Source organism: Cottoperca gobio, chromosome 10 (genome assembly GCF_900634415.1).
Source record: "Cottoperca gobio chromosome 10, fCotGob3.1, whole genome shotgun sequence".
In the NCBI taxonomy this organism is placed as follows: domain Eukaryota; kingdom Metazoa; phylum Chordata; class Actinopteri; order Perciformes; family Bovichtidae; genus Cottoperca; species Cottoperca gobio.
The window spans coordinates 8,562,678-8,585,707 of NC_041364.1; the positions used below are offsets into that span (position 1 = coordinate 8,562,678).

At 42.6% G+C, this 23,030-nt stretch overlaps 1 protein-coding gene across 1 annotated transcript; it reads right to left on the reverse strand.

Annotated features, from left to right (window-relative positions):
• Nucleotides 1-282: 282 nt before the first annotated feature.
• Nucleotides 283-17,444, reverse strand: bcorl1 (BCL6 corepressor-like 1). The gene is given in 13 exon segments (XM_029441922.1): nt 283-2,057; nt 3,698-3,869; nt 5,386-5,463; nt 7,403-7,427; nt 7,429-7,549; nt 8,522-8,688; nt 8,802-9,068; nt 9,302-9,489; nt 10,511-10,975; nt 11,306-11,438; nt 11,712-14,306; nt 14,400-14,484; nt 17,320-17,444. Coding segments are annotated over 12 exon segments (4,560 nt in total). The 5' UTR covers nt 14,406-14,484; nt 17,320-17,444; the 3' UTR covers nt 283-1,714.
• Nucleotides 17,445-23,030: the final 5,586 nt, after the last annotated feature.

Sequence of the window (23,030 nt, forward strand, 5' to 3'; positions counted from 1 at the left end):
ACCAGTGGCGTTGTGATAACGTGGTACGGACCACGACTCCACTGGGATTTACTCATCATAGCGCAGATAAGCTCCGGTGAGATGAAGCGTGTTTTGGTTGTAAAAATGTTTTCCTCAGGTGCAGAGTAATGTCATTATGCTTCATACGACTTTCTTGGAGAGGCAAATTATCTGTGATTTAAAATGTATTCAGTAAAATACACCTGAGGGAGAACTCTGCCCTGAATATTCAATTCAGCAATCATTACAATAATCCAATTGACAAAACAAAGAGATAATAACGATGATTCACAATCATGCTTTATTCTTGTTGATTTCTTAAAAAAGAATCAAATAAAAGGCTCTTCACACACTGCTCAGTCGTTCAGCCGTGCTGTATCCCCTTTTCTGTAACTGAACTATACTTTTCTTTACACCTTAAGTCTCTTCATCTTAAATATCTTTTATTAGTTTGTGACTTCAAACCAAAACATCATTGATTGTCAACACAAAATCCATCTTAGCACCAGTACAATAAAACTGTACTTTAGCTTTTTTTTTTTGTGAAATACTGTTCTTGAACGAGGGAGGAAAATCTCAGAATAAAGGGATCCTAATAATAAGTACATTTCAAAATGAAGCACCGACCATACAAAGCAATTTTTTTTCATAGATAGGCTGTCAGATACACAAGAGGTCAAATATATTAATGACTATTAAATTATGCACAACAAACAGTGTAAATAAAACACTGCAACACAAAGCACTCTGGGGTCTGGGGACACCATATCGGGACGTGGTTGCAGTAAAGAGGGCGACTCGGCTCCTCGGGCGCAGGAGCAGGCTCTGGACCCCAGAGATGGGACTACTTTTCCTCTTTGAGAGATCCACAGGATTCTGTATCAGTTCAGGAGGGGTGCAACCTGGGGCATGGAGAACACTGCACAGCTCTGTAAACAAACTCTCAATCTCAAGGTCCAAAAAGACATTATTTCATACTGCGAGCAGGGACGGCTCAGCGCCGCCCGCGTTTACTTTGGGAAATGTGGAGGAAAAATAAACATCGTAAGCTACCTAGGTCTGTTCAGTAATGATCTCTCGATGGTGACAAAGTGAAAAATGAAAAAGAGGAGGAACATGGAAATGATTATGTTGGAGTGTTATGTGCCACAGTCTCTTCTCTGCAGGTCTCCAGGTCTCCCAGGTTGACAGAGGAACCATCCGGGCCAGAGGCCTCCCTGACTTAAGCGTCTTAGCTTTGAGAGTTCACCAAGATAAAAGCCTTGGATTATCTCCCATCGAAAAAAAAAAAAAGAAAATCGCTTTCCCTCGGGAACAAACAAAAAGTCCTAAACATAATTTGTCCTTTTGCCACTAGAATACATTTATATAACGAAATGTTTTAACCCCTGATGGCAAGATATACACATACACTACCATGTACATACATAATCAATACAAAAGGTTTGCTCAATAGTTCTCATGTATTCAAATATACCTATAGATAGGAACCTGAAAGCTGCTTTCCAGCACCGACCACTCCCATGTGCAGGTCCTTGTGATCACTTAATCACCTTCTGTCTGAGGTCAAAGGTTATAGATGGAGTGTCGTTACTGGAGTTAGAACCCATGACCCTCGTGACACGGACGGAGAGGTTTCCTTTGAGCTGCTGCTTGCAGGAAGGACTCGGGTTGACAACAGTTTGCACGGTGGAGGAGTGCGGCGTAAGAGAGGCTATCGGCTGCAATGCTTCCCCGTGTTTGTCAGCGTCTCCTCCTCCTCATCCTCTTGCAGGATGTGAATGGAGGAGCCCAGTAGTCTCTGGAGCTCCGGTACACATCGCACCAGATCCACAAGTCGCTCTTCTTCCTCTTCCTTCTCTTCCTCCTCCTTGTCCTTATTCTTGCCCTTGCAAGGTGAAGCCAAAGCGGAGCTCACCTGGCTGATCGACACCTGCCTCGAGAGCTCAGCACGCAACAGATTTACCACCTCCAGATGAGGGTAACGCGCCCGGAAGATCCGCACCGACATCTTCAGACGCTTCAGGACGTCCGTCAGGAGGAACCAGTTGCAGAAGCTGAAAGAGAGAAAAGTATATTTTTATATATATATATATATATATATATATATATATATATATATATATATATATATATATATATATATATATATATATATATATATATATATATATATATATATATATATATATATATATATATATATATATATAGAAACTATTTTAGCTTTCCATAGTTTAAATACGAAGTTTCCTCAAATTAACACAATTATTTATAAACGTTAAACTTAATAAAGGTATGATTTAATGCAAACTGATAACCGAGTATAAATACACGACATCGTAACAAAACAAAATCAGTGACGCAAAGCAGTCATCACACACACAGAATACAAAACTACAAACTAATGATTGTTTCCCACATGTTGGAACTGAATAGTTTACAGGTTTTAGCCCATTTTGTTTCCAGATTGATTTTGCTTTGGTTTCAGTTGATGATAATAATAATAATAATAATAATAATAATAATAATAATAATAATAATAATAATAATAATAATAATAATAATAATAATGTACAAAAATCACCCGACACAGATTTAAAACTTCCTTCAGACAAGTAATCCAGCTCGGATTAGCGACCCACCTGTCACTCAAAGCGGTCACGTCCTTACCTATGTATAACTTTAAACCTTAATATAATAGAAACGGGTTGATTGTATAACAATGTACCCGCCTTACAGTTGTCATGAACAAGGACATTAGCTGCATAGACCAACATAGAGACTGTTCTTTGTACCAGGCTGTAAACATGTTTATTTCTGCTGTGAAGTTGGGCAGTTTAACATCGGGGTCGATGGAGGTCGACTTTCTTTTGGAGCACTCAATGAACTACTGTTTTTGGCACTTCTGCATAGGCTTCATTCTTCAGCCCCCCCTCTGTCACTTGGGTAAAGCACTTCAAAGGGAACTTTCCTTTCCTTTCCAAGCTCTGAAATCAAGTTTGAGAGTTATATCAAATGTCGTCACAACTTGGATTTGGAGAGTAAAAATGTATAAATAAAATCTTGTTATACAAACTGTCTGTGGACTTTTTAAAGATGTGGGTGGTTACCAAGCAGGGAGGAGTTTAACGAAGATGCTATGGAGTTATATTATAAGAAATGTAGCATCCAGCAGTGTTGGAGCTTGACCCACACTAGGGACTAAACGCCATAATATCTCAGCCTCTGCACTTGCAAGTCCTCCAAGTTTATTAAAGTACCAAACTAAATCACTAAAGATCTGGTTCACACCAGGTGCTATGACAAGTTACATAGGAGCTGCAACACACCACACAATCTACATGACTCTGCTTCAATGCTGGAGCAACAACATCCTGATCTTTGTTGTATCATCAAGTCTTCATTTAATTATTGTGTTTGTAAAAAAAACAAACAATGCTAAGCAACGCAGAATTTCTAAACAGACTTGTGAATATTTATCTAACGTTCATCGTCCCACACTTGTGTACGAACAAACTGACGGTGAAGATGTTGGTGGATCATTGGGGGACGTGGTGTAAATATCAACAGGATATTTCCACTGTGTGTATTTCTGTGAAATACTGGAGGCGGAGGAAACACGCCTCTAAAGATGAAACTATACTACTAAATATCTATATTTATAGATATATATATTACATCTTTGTGAACTCACCCCTGGGCTAATGACACCTGAACATGATAGCAGGGTAAGAGAGGCTCGGAGGAGAACTCAAACAGAAGGCAATCTTTGTCCGAGTCCGGCTCCGTCTTTCCTGTCGCATCCTCCTCCAGCTCCTGATTCTCCTCAGACAGCAGGAAGTCCCAGCACGGCTCCTGGTCAGTCTCTGTGAGGAAAGGTCCACTGAGGTGAGATGCAGAGCAGCAGACACACTGGATGTTTGACACTGAGCTGCATCGATACACAGGCTTTGTACGCCCTCTAGTGGACAGTCTGTTCACAAACCCAAAACACGTCTGACTGCTGGAGAAGCTGTGATCAGTTAAAAGGAACACAAACGTTTTGATGTCGGTCGCAGCTTGAAGTTAATTACACCCGACACAGACACATATGGATATAAAAATTATGTTTACAAGGCATATATTTTATAAGATTATTTACCTTTCTGCCTAATTGTATCAGCAACACAGGCCAAGTTCAAGATCGACGTCTTAAAATCTCCAATATTAAAAGATTGGATAATATGAGCAGTAGGTTCTTCACTTCATCTTCAAGGACTTACAACGTGTGTGCACCTAAACCCACTCTAACAGCTTATTACTGAGTTACGGAGAAAGTCCACGCGACAGTCTTTGGAGATTAAAGAAGTGTAACTACTAAGGCGCCTTCTTGTGCTCCACGTGATACTATTGGTCTGTTCTAATGATGGAGGGCTGTATGAAGAAGTAGAGGTAATGACACTACAACAAGGGAAACGTCACCTGAAATCTGCACCCTGAGCACCCTGAGCACTGTGTTGTACAGGCAAACATTTACATTATTATTTAAGTGTCCGGTGATGGACAGTAAGCTTCTTAATGTTTACTGATACGAAAACTCGGGACACAATTAAACAGATACTTTAACAAATTAAAGCTTCAGGTTTTCTGTGACAGGATTATTATTATAATGAGTGGCATTAATGGCTTCTAAAGCCAGATAAATGATCCTCCATATCTCCGATCACTGCGGGAAGGCATCATCAGAAATAACAGAACAGAGATTAAAAACTATTAACTCATACATATCTAACAGAAATGTAAACACCATTAGTAAACAACACAAACTGAACATATATGGGTGATTTAAAATGTGTAAACTTAATGTTGGTGGTGAGCGTGATCATGCTCCTGGGAAGAATGAGTTTATACTAGAATAGTTTAGTTTAAAGAAGTATATCGTAGACTCTGTACAAGTATAACATATATGCAGGTAGATGGGAGAAACTTTATCACGACTAGCAGAGAGGGAAATATATATCATTAAACAATTATTGTAATAAAGAAAAATAAGAGGTTTGTTAATGTGGGCGACATAACAGTGTTTATATTTACACATTACCAACATGTTTTTGTCTCTACAGAAAGCTGCAGTCCACTTTCTCTTTAGTCTTCCTCAGTTCTTCCATGCAACTCTAATCCTGTTCATCCTCCGCTGGAGAACTGGCTCCCTGTGGCTGCTAACAGCACAGCTCTGACGCTGGTACACAACGCTACCCAACACTACCCAACACCCCTCTACGTCCCAGTCGCCGTGCCTGAGCCCGGCCGATTTCCCTGCAGCGACCTCGTCATCGCTGCAACACAACTTCGTTGAATATTCGATTGACCAGAAAGACCGATCTTAATTTTAAGGTTTCTTACCAAACAGGGAGCTACTGAAGAAATCCCAGGGCAAACTGGAGTCCTGTTCTTTGCGGCCTTCCAGATCTGTGAAATACTCTGTGAGAAAACAAAACTGTGTTATACTGTGTCTGTGTCATACTGTGTCATCACTGCTTCATCTGCATCCTGTGTAAATCTATGAACACATGAAGACTTCACGTCAATGCTTGTCCACTTACGAAACATATAACTGGGATGGTTGTCTGAACAAAATAATAGATGATACAAAAATGTAGCGAATAGTTAAAATCTTTAAAAGATTAATTCACAACGTTGACATTCGAATGCTGAGCAGCTTTTTGTTTGTTTGTCTCTTCATTCCGTTTAAACCTGGTGTTCTGCAGATAGAGATTAGGTTACACTAATATTATTATACCATTTGTAGAATTAGATTCCAGTGGTGGCTCTGTAGGATTGTTTCCAACTCATGTGACCCAAACATTTCCAATAACTCCAGAGCGTTGTAAAGTCCAAAAGTCAACATTTATTGAAAATAGATCGATGTAATCATTTCCAAAATGTACAACATGTTTTTTCTAAAGAAATAATCTGCTTCTCTCCTTATTTGTTGGCTTTTAGCCTTTCAAAAACGTATATTTCATAAAACGAATTCCTCCCCGGCTTGTTGCACGCAAAGGGAGGATTTCTTTTAGGGTGATGACAACATAAAATATGACAATAGACATTATTTCGAAAGCTTCAATAGAAGCTTCGAAAGTAAAAAATGAGGCTGTACGAATGCGTGTCTGCATTAGTTACTGAGCCCTCATCTCTCTATTTACCTGAGACGCATGATGTGAGACTAACACACTCCACTAGACACTGACGCAGCAGCCAATTTGAAGTGACATAATCACTCTACACAACCTGGCCAAGGGTTTGGAAAGATCCTTACAACTGTTCAACACCATCAAGTGTCTGTAAACAAGCTGGCTTCAGGATTTTCTTTGGGTCTAATATGTCAGAAGTTTCCCAGGAAGCCAGATGGGTAATTAATCACCTTGCCTGCCTTAATTACTAGGCGTGTAATGGTTCTGAAAACAAAACCAAACCGCAGCCTGTTGAGCTCTCAATCCGTTACGTGGCAGAGCTCTCCGAACGGCTGCTAATAAACCTGAGACTGCGGTTCAATGTGTACGTTTATAAATGGACAAAGTCAACGGTCACTAATGTGTTATTTAATGTGAAGTTAATTTATAAAGTTAATCTATCTCAGTGTTCTTTATTTGATTTAATAAAACCCAGACATTGTCCACCCCGTTTATTCTTATTTACCCACAAACAAACAAAAATAAACGAGGTATGAACTTTTTGCAACACAACCATTAATATTTGAACTTATTGGCATGGTTGTGGGTGCTCAATCTCTTCACTGAAACTTTTTAATGAAAACAATTCAGCATGTCATTAAAAAAAAAAAAGAGATGACACTGCCAGGGAGAAATGGTAAAAGAAAGAGTCGCAGTGAGCTGGTTGGATGAAGAGCTGCAGGTGACGAGTGCTTCTCAACTCAGACCTCGAACACGTCATCAAGGAGAGCGTCACCTGTTACTGCGCTGCTCTTGTCGTGTATAAAACCAATGAAAAGCTTTTGAACTGTGAAATTCAGCTCAAGTCCAGCAGTAAAAGCTCCTTTCACTTTATCACAGCGATAAGACAACAAACTCAAACAGCCCTGGGTGGATATAACATTTTGTATTTCTCATGTATGCTGTATGCAAGCTGTTTATTGCTCACTGTGCCAAAATGTGATGTAGTGGGAGTGGGCAGAGAGATTATTAATGTGTTGACACATTGCTTGATGGGTGACTGTAAAGTTGGCAAATACACATTTTTATTATTTATTTTCATGTCTGGTTTTAATTAGCTTTATTACAGCCTTTCTGCTGTGTTGCTCATTGTGTCTGAAGGGGTTGTTGATCATGTGAAAAATGAATTTAGCCGGAGGTAAAACTAGCTAGTCGCGAATGGAGAAGGAGGTTAATAAAAAAACTACCTGTGAGGAAGGTCTTCATGCTCGGGACTATGAGCCAGTTTGACCGGAGTGTGTCCAGAGTAGGTGGCCAGAGTCGGGTCTGCACCGTGGTTCAGAAGCAGCCAGACTATAGGAAGGTTATCACTCGCTACTGCATCATGAAGGGGCCTAAAGAAAGAACAGACAAAACACAAATGCCCTTCAGGAATAGTACAACCTTAGACCACACCGTTGTATTTGGAGCATCAGATGTGTGCGATGTACTAAAGTAAAGCAAATACTTTCCTGTGATTTATTAGGGTTTTTGTAACTGTTATTGTGTTATGAGGAAAACTCCTTCGACTGGAGAAGTAAATAGACTTAAAACAGGCAACAGGAAGTATTACCACTTAAAAAAACATCTCGCCAAGATATGCAACCAGAATATAATCTTCAACATTGTCACAATCTCGGAAAAATACAATACGTTCAGTTTAGAAAGATTATTTTTAAATGCCTACATGGTTTGTAATTTGTAACACCAGCAGCACGTATAGTCCGTTAAAGGAGCAAAACTGTGGAACTGTCTACCAACTGAATTGAAAATGCAACACAATTTAATGTTTTTAATAGAGGTATTAAATCATGGATAGAAGAGAACACCAAACACCCCTGTAGAGACACCTGTATTGTGTTTATGCATTTATTTTAAACCTCCTGTGGACAAGTGATGTGTTTTGCTTCAAACGGTAAACGCAGTGCATAAATGATGATGCTACCGTGAAGTCTACATCTTTATCAAACAAACCAACTTCATCTTAAAATAACCAGAGAGTCTGTTTATCACTGCTCCCACCACCTGTAGAGGGTGTATATTTTCAGGAGAGTGAATGTAACAACAAGACGACGACTGAAACTTTTAAACCACAAAATATGCATGACTCCATTAAAACCACTTCTATAACCAATGCAACGTAACGTCCACTACATGAATATGTCCCGTATTCAACCAGTTCATATTTTAGCAGGCTCTAAAAGGTTAGTAAGTGGACCTTTAAAAACATTATTTTGTTACACATGCTATTTGCGAATCTAGGAAATAACCTCTTATATAGATTCAACTAACTAGAACTAAGACTGTGAAGCCTCATGAAGCCTCACCGTGTCCCATCCTGGGCGCTACAGTTGACGTCAGCGCCGTGTTTCAGCAGCATCTGGACAATCTGAGTCCAGCCTCGAGAGGACGCCTCGTGGAGAGCTGTGTAACCGGCATTATCGCGCCGATTTACCTCCCTGATGTCCTTTTCAAGACAGTACTGAACTACATCCTGCAGAAAAGAGGTAGCACAGGTACTGCGTCACATCATGATGAAGAGGTGCACTGTTTACTGGAGTTACATTCATGTTAGCAGTGCAACACAGGTAAGCAGGTGGCTTTTACCTGATAGCCCAAGCGTGCGGCACGTTGCAGCAAAGTCTCCCCGGCATTCTTATTGACTATCAGCCGACGAACCTCCGGAGGAACAGGTTTTTTGGGTAGAGACTCTGGGCCGCTGCTTCTCCCAGATGAGACTTTCTTAATTGATGGCGATAATGGCAAACTTTTTGGAGTGGGCGGGGGGCTTTCAGTTTTTTTTACATCAGCACCATCATCATCCGGGGGAAGTGAGGCCGCACGCTTGCCCAAGCTGCTGCGTTTGGTCTTGATCTAAAATACAGACTTATTGATTAGAGCAGTGTGTGAAAGTTAAGGCTATGAGTTCCACTATTGTGCAGTTTAAAAGCGGCTGCCATCATAAATGTGACAAACATAGCATTTATCTAGCCACAGGGGGGCACTGTGAGCTAATATATTCATGGCACATTGTAGTTTATTCCTATCATCCCTGTATGGTGTGAAATGTACTGTAATCCAACAAGCAGCCTCAGCAGACGACTCACCTTCTGCTCATCGTTGTCACTTAAGTGCTTGCTTTTGAACTTCCTCTTCCCTGAAGGCTTGTCATTGCACTCTGGAGATACCTCGCTGTCTTGGTAGCGGACTGACCCAGAGCGAGTGAACGAGGGTTTTCTCAGAGGAGGCTCTGGACTGCAGGCGGTGGGACTCGGACACTGATCTGACTGAGGATCTGTAATGACAAATTGGATTGAAGCAAAGGTGGAAGGATTCAGATCTAATAATAATCCACTGTGAAAATACTCCACTACAAGTAAAAGCCCTGCATTAAAACAGTTATTTAAATGAAAGTAAAAGTACCTGACATGTGTAATTAAGTTTAAGTACTTAGATAAATTCCACCTCTGGATTGGAGGTTATGCGGAGCGGTACCAAACAGATGAACACAGTGGAAATCCACAAACAATCGTAACACTTCAACATCTTATCTTTGATATAGCGAGGCTGTTATAGAACAGCTTCATGCTCTTGCTCATCTGCCAAGCAGAACATGGAGAATGGAGTATTGTAGGTGCCGTTTTCTGCTTATATCAGACAGCATGATACTTCCTGAACCAATGGCCCTTGGCTTAGCCATCGTACCTGATGAAATAGGGTAACTGCTGTCTATGACCTACTCCGCTCTGCTTTTTGCGACCTTGTGCTCATGTTTGCTATAGTTCGGTAAATTCTCAACATATACACATCTATGTTTTTATTTATTTTGAAGGTAAAAATATAAGCATGTCTTCTAGTTGATCTTATATCCCCCAATTCTTAAGTTAAATTAGAGCATCCAAGATGTTTTACTTTCTCAGTTAGCCATAATGTTATTGATTATAAAATAATAATGCTTGAAAAAATAAAATAAAATAATAATAATACTTAAATTGGTCTTCATGTTATTTCCAATTTGACTAAACCCACTGAAATCAAGACATCTGGTGGAATACATGGATTAAACCACGAAAGGATGCCGCCCGCTGCTGTTCTGGACTCATTCATTCATCAGATAAAGAATTAATAATCAGTAGTAGTCTATGAAAGTCAAAATGATGACAAAAAACTTATAAAAATACTCTGAAGCTGTCTACACTATAATTGTATAAATAGTTTGTATCACATCTGTAACTCACAGCTGCACTTGTGATTAAATCTTGGGCTGGAAACAGTTAATTAAAATCATTACTAATCTCTGGAGAGAAGCTGCGTACCTGCTGGGACTCCGCTGTCCTGTCTCAGGGAGTCAGACTCCTCGAGGTGCTCTCCATCTTCCAGCTTGTCTTTCTCAGTGATGTAATCCCCGGTCTGATACTTTTTGCTACGACATCGCCGGCGTTTCTTAGGAGCAGGCGTGTCACACTCTGCACTGGCTGTCTTTCCCTTGCCCTGGCATACTCGTTCGGGCAGGGGGTTTGAGCGAGGTCTCCCTCTCGGGCGGCGGGCAGGTTGGGCAGGAGTCACGGGCGGTGACGGGGAGACTGGGGGAGGAGGCATTTGTGGGGGTGGAGGGGAAGGCGTTGCAAAGCCCCAGAGGTCAAGTCGAGCCTCATCAGCTCGCCGTCGACCTCTCCTCAGTCTTGGGAAGGAGCTCCCTGTAGCGTCGGACTCCTTACTGGATATAGCAGAGCGATTGAGAGACGCGGGAGTCTCTACACTCTGAACACTGCTGCCACAATCTGTAAATGATTAGAACACATTTAAGTGTTATACTTTCACAAGCTTCTTTGCATAGAAGTATGACAGAGCCATAAAAAAAAGCATCTAGACAATATGTGTGACATTTTCTGCCTGCTTCATACACAAACCATGCAACTAAGGCTGACTGCAGGCTACTCATCTCCAGAACTAAAGCTATGAGAGCTCTACCTGTAAGGACAATACAATGCTACATGTCTGACACAACTGAAAGCATCATTAAATGTGTGATAAATATCGGAAATGTTTCCACTCTGAGAACTTTTAAGGGCTGGAAATGTCACAGGATTATAAGAAACAAAAGAGGTTACCTGATTTGTTGCGGGTTGGTGGCTCGACGTTGTTGGGACTGATTTTGTCCCTCGCTGTCGCCTCTTTACTCTGTGGAGAAAGTTTCCCCGCTGATAGACTCTGCTCCAGCACAGGTGCACATTGTTTCTTCTGCTGAAATACACAGGGGACAGAGTGAGCACGCTGTATTGGATGCTATTGATCACAAAGCTTTCATGGTGACAGAAAGCATGTAACACACTCACAATAGGCCCTTGGAAGTTAAATCATCAGTCTTAGATTTAAGAAAGGGAGCTCTGTATCTCCAATTCAATTGTTACAATCTGGATGAGATTGAGGCGACCTTAAATATGTCCCTACATTTCAACCAAAGGGAGATATTAAGAAAGTAACGAAGACATTTTAGACATTAAAAAGATAATTTACCTTCTTTTGACAAGACACTTTAGTCGGAGTGATTTCTGTGTCTTGCTTTTTTTTCCCTGCAGCCTTTTTTGATGAGTCCGGTGGCGACTTCTCTTTTGCTGGCTTCTTAGGACTGGCTTTCTTTTGTTTGACGGCGGCGGCTTTTGCTTTGGTTGGCGACTCCTCTTTGGTTCCATTAGTTTTCTTCTCAAACTTGTCGCCTCCCGCCGGACACTGGCCTGTAAGAATAGACGCAACCATGCCCTCCAATTTTTCACTGGGAGGACTGTTTGACGGCTCACTTTCTCTCTTCAACATTTCCCCCTCTAACACCTGGGCTAGCTTGCTCTCCATCCTGTTCCCATTTGTTGATGCATTGCTCCCAAAGAGATGAGATTTGCCGGCAGGCTTTGTGGTGCTTTGTTTCGCTTGTAGTCCCGTGTGTTCACCCTGGCTGCTGTTTAATTCAGTATTATTCTCCAAAGGCTCAGTGGCATTCGCCTTCTCGTGCCTCTTCATAGCCTGAGTTGAATCCCCTTGAGATGGCACACCAGCCCATTCTTCCACAGACCAGTATGGTGGGTATTCGAAAGCAGAAGCGTGTTTGGATTGGGTGTCTTGGCTCCCAGAGAGTGGATTCAGAACATCAGCTTTTCTTGATGCAACAGGTGAGGCTTGAGTATTACCCTCGCCCGTCGGTGCTGTTGTTTCGAGAGCTTGCTGCTTTACAATGGACACAAGGTTAGACAGGGGAGACTTCATTCTCTCCCACTTATCATCCTCAGGTTTGGACGTGCTGTGATGGGAACTCTGAAACTTAGATCTTTCTGTAGCTGTGGTGCCCTTCATCTTTGGAGAGCCTTGTGTGATTTTTCTCTGAACAGACGCGGCTTGGTGCGGAAGATGAGGTGGCTGCTGCCAAGCTGGATTGACAACAGAGGTAGAGTATGGCACCGCTGTTTTACCAGCTCCAGATTTCTGAGGAGTCTGAGCACTGGCAGAGCTCGACAGGGCAGTCGTTAGGGCTCCTTTGGAGGGACAGTTCTTAGTTATGGCTGTGCTGGTGTTTTTAACATGCTTGACGCTGTGAGCATGTTGGTTGCCCTTCATCGGACAGGAGGGCTTCTTTCCTCCTGAGGCCAGATGCTCTCCTTGGTCAATTATAGATATAAACTCCTGCTTTGCAAAACTCTGAAATTCATCGGCAAAAGCCCCTTTTCCGTCTTTGCCCCGTAGAGTAGAAGCCAGTATGGGGCTAGCCACACCTACATAAGTTCCAGGGATGTTTTTTATGGAGTCTTGTGAAGATCCCTTACTCCAGGTTGGTTTGGGCTCTGGGACCTGGTGATTTGGAGGCCTGTTTATTTGCTTTTGGTGAGATCCATTTCTGTGGGTGTTGGGTAAGATAGGGTATTGCACGGCTGAGCTATAGGTTGTAGAATGAGTCCTAGTTGAGTTCAGAAAATCTCTCTGATTTGACTCATTATGAGGCTCAACCATCGTAACTGGAGGGTCATTAATGCATTTTGGACGTTTTGATTTAGCTGATAAATCAAGAGGTACATCTCTTGGTTCAACAGAACAAGCTGTATGGTCCTCTGAAGCAGAGGGAGCTGCCGGTTTTAGAGAGCCCATGGCTGTCTTGTCTATGCTGTTGCTTTTCTCCACATGGTTCAGCAGTCTGCTCTGAGAGGCGATGCTGGCCAGTGCAGAGCCACAGCAAATGGCAGCAGTGGGAGACAGCGTGTAGTGGGTGGGTACTGCAGGAGTTAATGACGGGTGCTGCAATGGAAGAGGAATAGCTGGTGAGGCGACCACTGAGGCTAAAGACTTATGCTCTCCCACAGATTTGGCATTCTTATTAGATGAATGGTTAGATTTAAGTTTGGACGATGATGTGCCAGCTTTTTTCTCTGCAGCTGGAGTCCGGCCCACCGAGAACGGATAGGGATAGGTCCGCATGAGAGGTGTCCCTCCGGCACCGGAGCTTTGAGGCTGAATTTCTTTCTGAAACTGATTGGCTGTAGCTTCTCTTAATGCTGCAATCTGACCCAATGCTGGTGGAAGAGTGATTTTACAAAGAGGAGAGGGGAAATTAGTGGAAGGAAGGAAGGCAACAGGCTGGACTTGTTTAAACATGCTGGAGCACTGAAACCCAGGGGCAACACTTTGAACAGATTGTGTTTGCGGGTGTGATTTCTTACTGGATGTCACATTGCTGTGACAGGGGTTGAGTGAGTCCTCCCGGCTGACTTTTACGCCACTTGACCACTGAGGAGTGGGGAAGACCCCAGCACCATCATCCTTGAGTTTAGGGGCCTCTGGCCTTTTGTCTGCTCTCTTCTCTGAGCCGGACGTTGGTGCATTGTTGGCCTGTTGAGGTGGAGAAAGCTCAGGGCTGTGGTTGTAATTGCTATTGTCCAGGCAGGCTTTTGCTGTCTTACAGTCTGTTGTTGGAGTGGTCTTGTTTTGCTGACTGAGGGTAACATCTCCTCTGAACTCAGGGGGTAGCGTCTGGGGGGGATTTCCCACCATACTAGCAGACGCTTTATTTGGAGCACTGATTTCTCTGCTCACCGTGCCTCCATCCCCTACATTCATTAGTGTAGGATCCACCTGAGTAATAAGAGAAGATCATGAGGCCAGTGTTGATTAGATAAGAGAAAAATAATGCTCTAATCTAGTAATCTAATGAAAAAAAACAATTACCTGCATAGGTGTTTCTTTAACACAACATGCCTCAGGGGTAGCTGAGTCAGTGAGGTGAGAGTTTTCCTTGAAATACAGTGATGTGCTGCAGAATACACAAGAAAAAGAACTCTTAGTGTGATCACTGTTGGTGCTGTTCTCATTACAATCACAGAAAAGACTTTTATTCAATCCTTCATTAAGGAATAAAGCCTACTCTATGCAACAGTTAATGATTTAGAGTAACCTTTATTGGGCAATTGAGAAGTTCTTTCTTCAAGACTTGGAGGCCAGATATACGTTACACTTTCCTCAGAGCAGAAAGACAATGCAGGGTAGGCAGCGGTGTGGTAAAACTGAAAAATATATTTGTTCTGTTTTTCCCCCTTTGGTTTTATTTATTTACACACAACAATGTGTGTTGATCGATCTGGAGAGTGAATTATCTTAAAAATAGGATGTTCAGTAAGTGTAATGAGACTTAATGCATCACTTGCAATATGGACGGATTATGAGCCTGGCAGGGACACGTAAAAGACCACCAATCACAAATACTACATCACCTCTTTCACACCTCTGTTTCCTGCTGTATTTTGAAGGTTAACTTTAACTCTAAAGTTCTACGTCAAACCTTCCTGGCACAACAGATTAAACTGACTCTCCCACACATATAATAAACACTAGATATTTTGTGAAATCTCTGATGTAGGTTGTCTTCAAGCAGGGATATTTTGCTGTCAAACATATTTAAAATTGCTTACTATTTTTAATGTGGCTTACTGTAGCCTGTATCAGCAAATATTCAACATTAAAGGATCATGAAAGAAAAACATAACCCGTTTTGACTGAGCCTTATGACTTCAATGACCAACAGTCAAAAAACAAAGAATCTAGCTCATGCCCTATGACTCCTCAGGCCCTAGGTAGGCCCACTCATTATTAATCCAAGAAGCAATCAGCTGTAACAGATCAAATGATCTTTTATTAGTGAGCGACAGCCTCAAAGTCGTATATGCTGATGGGGCCACTGGTGAAAAGGGATCGACTGGAAGTGAGTAAAAGGTGTGTTTCTTATTCATCACCGGACAGTTAACTATTTATGATTACAATAAAGCAGCCCACCTCCGTTGAATGCAGTCTTAATGTTGGGGGTCACATAGTGTGATTGAAAATTAGACATGAAATTCAACCCATTGTTTCTCTATTAAAAATTCATACAAAAGACATTTTCACATCAAAATTCATAATTCCTTCACCACACATTGCCAACCAGGCATACTTGTTATGAATAACAATAAGAAAACATGTCATCTAGCCTGATTACAAACATGGGAAATGCTCTCATATACACAGAAGAGCCCGTGGTACTGTATGTAGGTAGAGGTGAGCGCAGGCGAGCGCATCTGCAAGTAAATGAGAATACTAAAAAAAAAAACTACAGGCAAAAAAAATGTATGTCAAAGCTTTTGGGGGAATGGAGAATGTTTTACACTGGAGTCAGTGAAACATAACGAATATGATGCACATAATGACTGACACACCAATCTCTGCTGGAATCTGCGAGCACGGACTGAAAGGGATCCAGCGATGCAGATACCGCGCAGTGCAAGGAGGGTCTGCATTCATTACCGTACAACAGTTGCTTAAAGCTAGTTTGTCTTTGTGCTGAGATCATACGCGGTCTACTCCGCCACAACATTTGCATTCATCAGCTCTGATGTAGGCCACTAAATGTATGCAGTAGTCCGGCACACGCGCCGTGGGCAACACCGCTCAGACAAAACAAAGTCAAGCCTGACATTACGTCTGGACGAAACCAAATGATTCTGTTGTAGCTCACTTCAGCCCGGTCAGTTCACTGTCCAGCACCCACGGCACAAAAGACACACGTCCCAATGTCATATGTGGGGGAAAAAGTGCACAATGCATGTTGAGGCAAAAACAGTTTGCTTTCATCTGTTGTAAATATCAGCACGGAAAAACTCTGGAGAGCTCCGGGTCGCTCTCTGTCGCTGGAGATGGCGAGCAGTCACCATAATGAGAGAACTGGCTCTCAGGTGATCATCGGACCATCCACAGACAAACACGGGAACAAACTGCACATGGAGATAAACCTTACCTAAATAACACACATACACCATGGATTGAGTTATTTTGGAGATGAATGGCAGATGTTTGGGTGACAGGAAAGATTTTTGCCCCCCCCCCCCCCCCACATCGAGTGGCTGCTGCGTCGGAGCAACACAATGTGGCAATGTGTCACATCTCCGCCTGATAAGGTAAGTCAACATCAATGCAAAGCCACACAGAAAACACAAGGGAGAGAGCCAAACAAACAAAACTCCGGACGACCATCATGCCGTTTCATCAGCAACAAAGTAACACTGTCTGCCAGTGGACGTTTTTTTTTTTAACAAACAACAATCAATTTCACGCGCTGATAACACAGAAACTGGCCCCACTGAGTTACTCGCAAATAGGAAAAAACAAAGTAGCCAGCTGGACAACTAACAGAAGGGGTAGGTGGCACAACTTATTACACAGGATTGTGCAGCTGGAGTGGCCACCAAAAAGGAGGGCAAACAGTATATTTAACTCCACTGACCACCACGGGTAGGTTTCCAGCGCCCTGCGCAGCGGAGTCTCCGCGGAGCCCTCGCACTACTCTCGGTGTACATGTTGAGGCAGGCTACTGTTATTTATCCCCGGCCGACCTAACGTGAAGTGCTCCAGTCTCTCCTATCGGCCCTTTTGGTGGACAGACGGAACCACTTCGGCGGTGAAAAGCATTCACCGAGCCCCGCGACCCACCAAGCCTCTCCTCTCCTCTCCCGTCCCGTCCCCCCCCCCCCTTTAAGACTCTCTGCCGAAATATTGAATAATTCCCGAGCTAATCAGCAGGCGAGATAAAAGATGTCTAATGACACAAACAGTTACGAACCCGCTCGTCCAGATGGCATGTGAACGACGTTACAGGCACGACTCGGATACGGCCGTGTCCAGCCGTTCGCCTCTGCCGTCCGTGGCTGCTCACTAATCTCGACGGTTTTCGGTTCTAAAAGTCCGGGGGGGCGGGAGGGAGAGAGGAGGAGGGGAGGGTAGGGGGGTCGTCAAGACAGTCCGTTCCGTATCTCCAGTCTGGTGGGAGAGAGAGAGAGGAGAGAGAGGGGCAGAAGGGTGCTCGGTGACAGCATGGGAGATGTAGTGCTTGGCTATCCACGCCCAGAATTAGACGCTGGAGAGGCTGGGAGGGGTAAGGACTGCAGGTACCGGCATGCAATGCGAGCTTCTGCCGCTCAAGGGGAATGGGGGATCGCGACCAAAGAGTGTAACGGTGCGCTAAACTGAAGAGGCTTATCGGGGTAAAGAAGTAATACACTGTATTTCTTGTAACCGAAGGTGGCTCTGTGTATTACTGAGTGGGTGTTTGCGTTTCAATGCCAGTCCGGTCAATTAACAGTCACAGCAGCGGGTGATGGCTGCGAAACGGAATTGCCAAAATACAAAAAAAAAAAAAAGAGTGGGAGAGGTTTGGGTCTGTTGCAGGGGAATTAACACGAGGAAGCAAGACTCCGGGTGCTGGAGGCACTCCAGTTGCATGCTGTAAGCTGCAGACTGATGCAGCCTGGAGGAGATGGGGGAAGCAGTAAAGCCTCTTCTACTGATTTCTAAGTGGGATTTCAAAACCCATAACTACGTGAGACTTGTTATCCTACAATAAGTTTTGGTTATTGGTGTTGATACAATGAATCTGACTTAAATAACACCTGACAAGGTTTAGCTTTAGTTGTATAAAAATATCCCTGGAAGCACAACACATTTGCTCATAAGGTGTCAGCAGGCTGTTTCACGTGTCTTCCCTTTACTAGACTGGTTTATAAAATATGAGCTGTGTAATCACTTCCACAATCCTTTGCAGACCAAAAGTGATATTAGGAATCTGTAGAGCCAATTTTATGATTCTCATTTGCATATTCCCTCAAATCCTTTACGGGTCTCCACTGAAAATACGAAACTCCACAACTAATCTAAAAAATAACTAAAAAGACAACCTGTGCATTGACATGACATCTCTACTTCCTGGGTAAACGTCGAATACTTTTTCTTTATTAATTATTATTAACAATAATTCGGGTTGACTACATCCCAGCTTGGCTGAGCCCAACTAAACCGCTTGTTTCTTTAGGATTTCTTGGTTTGTCCAGGCCGGGGTTTTGATGGTGTGAGGACATTTTGTCGGCAAGACCACTGATAATCACTGACTATGAATATGGAAAAAAGAGTGACACTCACTCTGTGGTGCATCTTCAGTTCACCGTCATTCACATCTTGCAGTGTGGTGTGTCAAAATCACATTTCCTGTTATCGCCAGGTCAGGTTTTAACTGGATTCATGCACACTGTTTTCTACAGAGAAGTAAGCTGAGTTCAAAGCAAAACTACTATGTGGATAAGGCTTACATTTTAATTGTAGTTCTTAGTTCTCTACCAGACTGTACACAAAATCAAGATAAGCAGTGCCAGTTCATAAAAACATTAGCATTAAAACTATACTGAAATAATACAAACATGCTTCACACAGCAACTGAGTTTAACACAGCATTAAGCAGACTACTTATAAAATGAAGCCCCAACCACTCTAAAAAGGTAATATGATGTACAAAGAAACCTCTCCTTGAGGATATATATTATATTTACATAATTTGTAATTGAATAAAATGTACTTTTACTTACAACTTTTTCTATGTTTTCACTTTGAACAAGTGCACAGTAAAACATGAGGTCGGCTTTTACTTAAATAAAGTCTAACTATAACATTAGTGCTGCAAAACAAAGACAAAAGGAGCTAAGAAGAATATTTGAGGACCAACAGCTCAAACTTGCAGCTATGAGGTGAATGACAACACATCTGCAACTTCCAGTCGCACACAAGTTTAAAGTATCATTCAAATATCAGTGTTTTCTGACTATCAACAAGATATTTAGCTCTCCATGGCATAATCACATTTTTTGGAATAGTTGGTAAGCAGTACAGGTTACTCTGCTGTAATTAGGCCACTTGTCTTACCTGCATCATGAAAGCAGTGTAGGCCTGCTGTTAACAAGAGTATCCTTTAGGCCAACAGATTTCCTACTTTTCTCTACACTTGTGGTGGTGAGGAAATAACCGTGCACTCACAGCGAGGCAAGACAGAGTTTGTTTACTACCAAGCACGATCTGTGTCGTTGCTGGCGGAGAAAGCGATGCAGGACAACTAACCTGTCCATCCACCGAGAGCAGTAGCCTACCAGCTGAAACTATTTCGCTGCTTTCCTATCGCGGAGTGGATCGGTGTGTGTGTGAGAGCTCCTAACGTGCCCTTCGCCATTCGCTCAGTAATGGCTGCGTGCAAGCAGTCAAATCGTTGACAGATGGCCAAATGTGAAATTGGGAAAGCAAAAAACGCCGATTGGTAAGAGGGGAAACGCCAGCGAAGAAAACCGTGTCGGCATAAAGCAGGAGTATCACAAAGTCGGCAGCTGACACCTCGCATTGTGTCTGAGTCGGGGTAACCCGGAGACCTCAACGACCGCGCAGGAGCTATCCCGGTAGTGACCGGCTGCTCGGAGCTTCACCAATTATAGACGAGTTTGGTTCACAGTCTCCACATCGGATGTCTGAAGCTGTGGGGGTTAAAAAAAACTTATTATGCATGCAATTATAAATCTCTCGAGCAGGGATGTGGTATTCCGCACATGCACTATGACAACTGCGATAGCTCAGATGAAGGGACGTTGTTTATTTCGAAGGCCTGATTTTGGAAGAATGTCGTCTTCAAAGTGGGCATACATGGTCATCTATCTGTGAGTCATATTGGAGATTATCGACCCTATTTAGGCCGCCATGGTTTACAGCGACAAGGATGTCCCGTCTAAGTTCGTGGTTCACCTGGTCAAAACTGAATGTCGAGGCTGAGAAGGCGGAGGGGGGTGAACGCTGAGTACGAATTAAACGTATTATTCTTCCATCCTGGTATAAGTAATGAATTATTCTACAATAAACGAAGGGAGGATGGCAGCCGATCACAGAAACAGTGGAGGGTGATGTTCTTGTTTGCCAGGTTAATGGATGGCCCGATGCGCCGTCCAGATGATGTTAAATATCTGTCTGAAAATTAAATGCATCACTTCACATAGTCTATAGTTTCCGTGTCAGCGTTTGGACAGCCGATACGCATGGACAGCAGACTCAAGTATGTCATCTCGATACACAACTTGGCTGTCCGTAGGCTACATGTGACACGATCCTACATAATGCCGTGGGATAACAGCGAGACATCGCCGCAACTACTGGGGCTCCTGCAAGACACCAACAACTAGAAAATACACATTTCCAGGTCAAAGTTTGGCAGAGTTTCACTCGCCCTCAATAGCGTTGTGCAATGCCCCCTTTAATGCCCCCTGCTCGCCCGTAACGCCTTTGTTATTAGTAATCGCATGGTATTGCACCGTCTTACCTTGCGCTCCGAGCTGTCTACAGCCAGAAAGCCTGCACACAGCGCAACAAGCTATTGTTGTCTACACAGAGGCTTCCGTGCCGGGCCAGGGATGTGATTTTGAAGTAGAATGAATACAGTATGCAATTTTGGCTTGTCCTCGCGATCTTCCCTTATTGCCAGTTTTCGGTCTGCAGCAGCTGGAGATGAAAATCGCGCACGCTGGGTCCTAGCGCCGGGTAAAGCCCTACAGGTGAATAACAAACAGACTGGTGCTCGGTGGGTTTTAATCTTTAATTGCAGGGGACTTCGCTGGAGTCACGTAAATAGTCTTTCTAGGGCAGAGTTTTTTTTTTATCCCCAAAGATTCAACAAAGATCTGCCTGGAGGCCACTTAAACATTTTTAATAATGCCTTCAAGTTCAGTTACACTGACCACACTTTACTTTAACAATATACTGATGGTCTGCTCACCTGTCACACTGAAAATGATAATTTAAACAAAACACTTATTTTGCCATTTAGACTTCCAGGCAATCCTGTACAGTCCAGTTTATCATGGCACATCGACTATACTTTAAACCACAATTGGCAGGTACACCTGCTGGTTTATTAAACCTACTTATTAAAGCCAAACTTGGGAAACAGTTATTTCAAGCTTTTAATGTTTTATTACCATGGCTTGGTTGCCGGATGGGCCTGGACATCAGGGGGCCAACGAAGACAGAGCATCTGTCTGAAGTGACTGTTCCCAACATTTACTGTTGGAAAGTCAAAGAGCAAATTAGGAATGTCTTGATATGCATAGGCAACAGCAGATCTCCCTGGTCAAGCAGTTTACATATGATATCAATATGTCTGCTAATATTAGCTCATTGCAGATATATCACTATATCAGCCGATAAATGAAGTTGAAGTAAAGAAATGCCAAAGACGTGCGATATGTTTATCTACCAGAGAACATGTGACAAGTTTATTTTTCAACTGAACATGGTTGCAATTATATATCGTAAAAAAAACTGATGTAAGGGAACTTTATTTTTATTTATTTATGTCATTATTTATCTAAACTCTCAAATATCAAAAATCCTGCATCGATTGGGCTTTAGTTTCTATAACATTTTGTTCAGTGTGGTGTAGTAATTTGTATAATATTTTTGGAGAGGGCTGTCAGTGTGGAGTTGCAGCAGGAAGCTGGACAGGGGTTAGTGTTCTCTTCGATCGTTGTGCCCAGAGGACTATTGTATGTATTAAGAAGTTTCAGAGGTGGGTATTTGAAAACACTGCATGGCCCGACATCTTTAGGATTGATTGACGAAATGCTTTAGTGTAATTCTAGTGAACTGACTCTTTATGGCAGGTGTTGTGAAACAGAAAGACAGGTGAGGATTCTTAAGTTGTTTCTTAGGAAGAAGAGACAGACGGGACCAGTAAGAGTAAAGTGGACACTCAGGAGGTGCACTGTCTGTGGGGACTGAGATAGCCTGTGAGGGCCAGCCTCTCTGCAGGGTCTACAGCGTTATTGGAATCACAAGTGTGGCCATCAAAATGGCTACAGGCGCGTAACAGAAACCCTGTTAAACTGGGAACCCACTGTGCCGTTTGAAAATCCCACTGTAACACTAAATTAGCCCCAATGCCAGATTTTCAAGATTGTAGAGTTTGCACTGGTGTGCACCGAACATGGCAGGCTACTACTTCTTAGCACATCTTATCTTGTCTCCTACACACTGTAGGAGATTAGGAGTGAAAATCCTTCGCCTCAAGGTTGAAACTCAATTTATTACGAGCAGTCACGATAAATTCAAACATACTAGAATATTTGTGATCCTGTGAGTCATTTACCGCAGACATCTTAATTCACTGTGCTTGTCTACGCCTGTAATCTCCAAACGACAGGCATATGTGCGACGCCTTCTGTTTGATCATTCATTTTCGTTTTCATATTTTTTTACCTGGAATTACCTCAATTTGATGGAAACTAAGAGAAAACTATCTGACTGAATTGCATGAAATAATCAACAGATAAAAAGTTAAGTTCTGGTTTCACCTGTCTGTCCATGTGTCTCTGTTGATCGCCAAAACATGCAGACTATCTATTTCTTTCTCGTTCTCTCTCTTTTTTTGGGCAAGTCAGTTAAATTACCGTTAAATGTTGTTATTACTGAATTAATTCA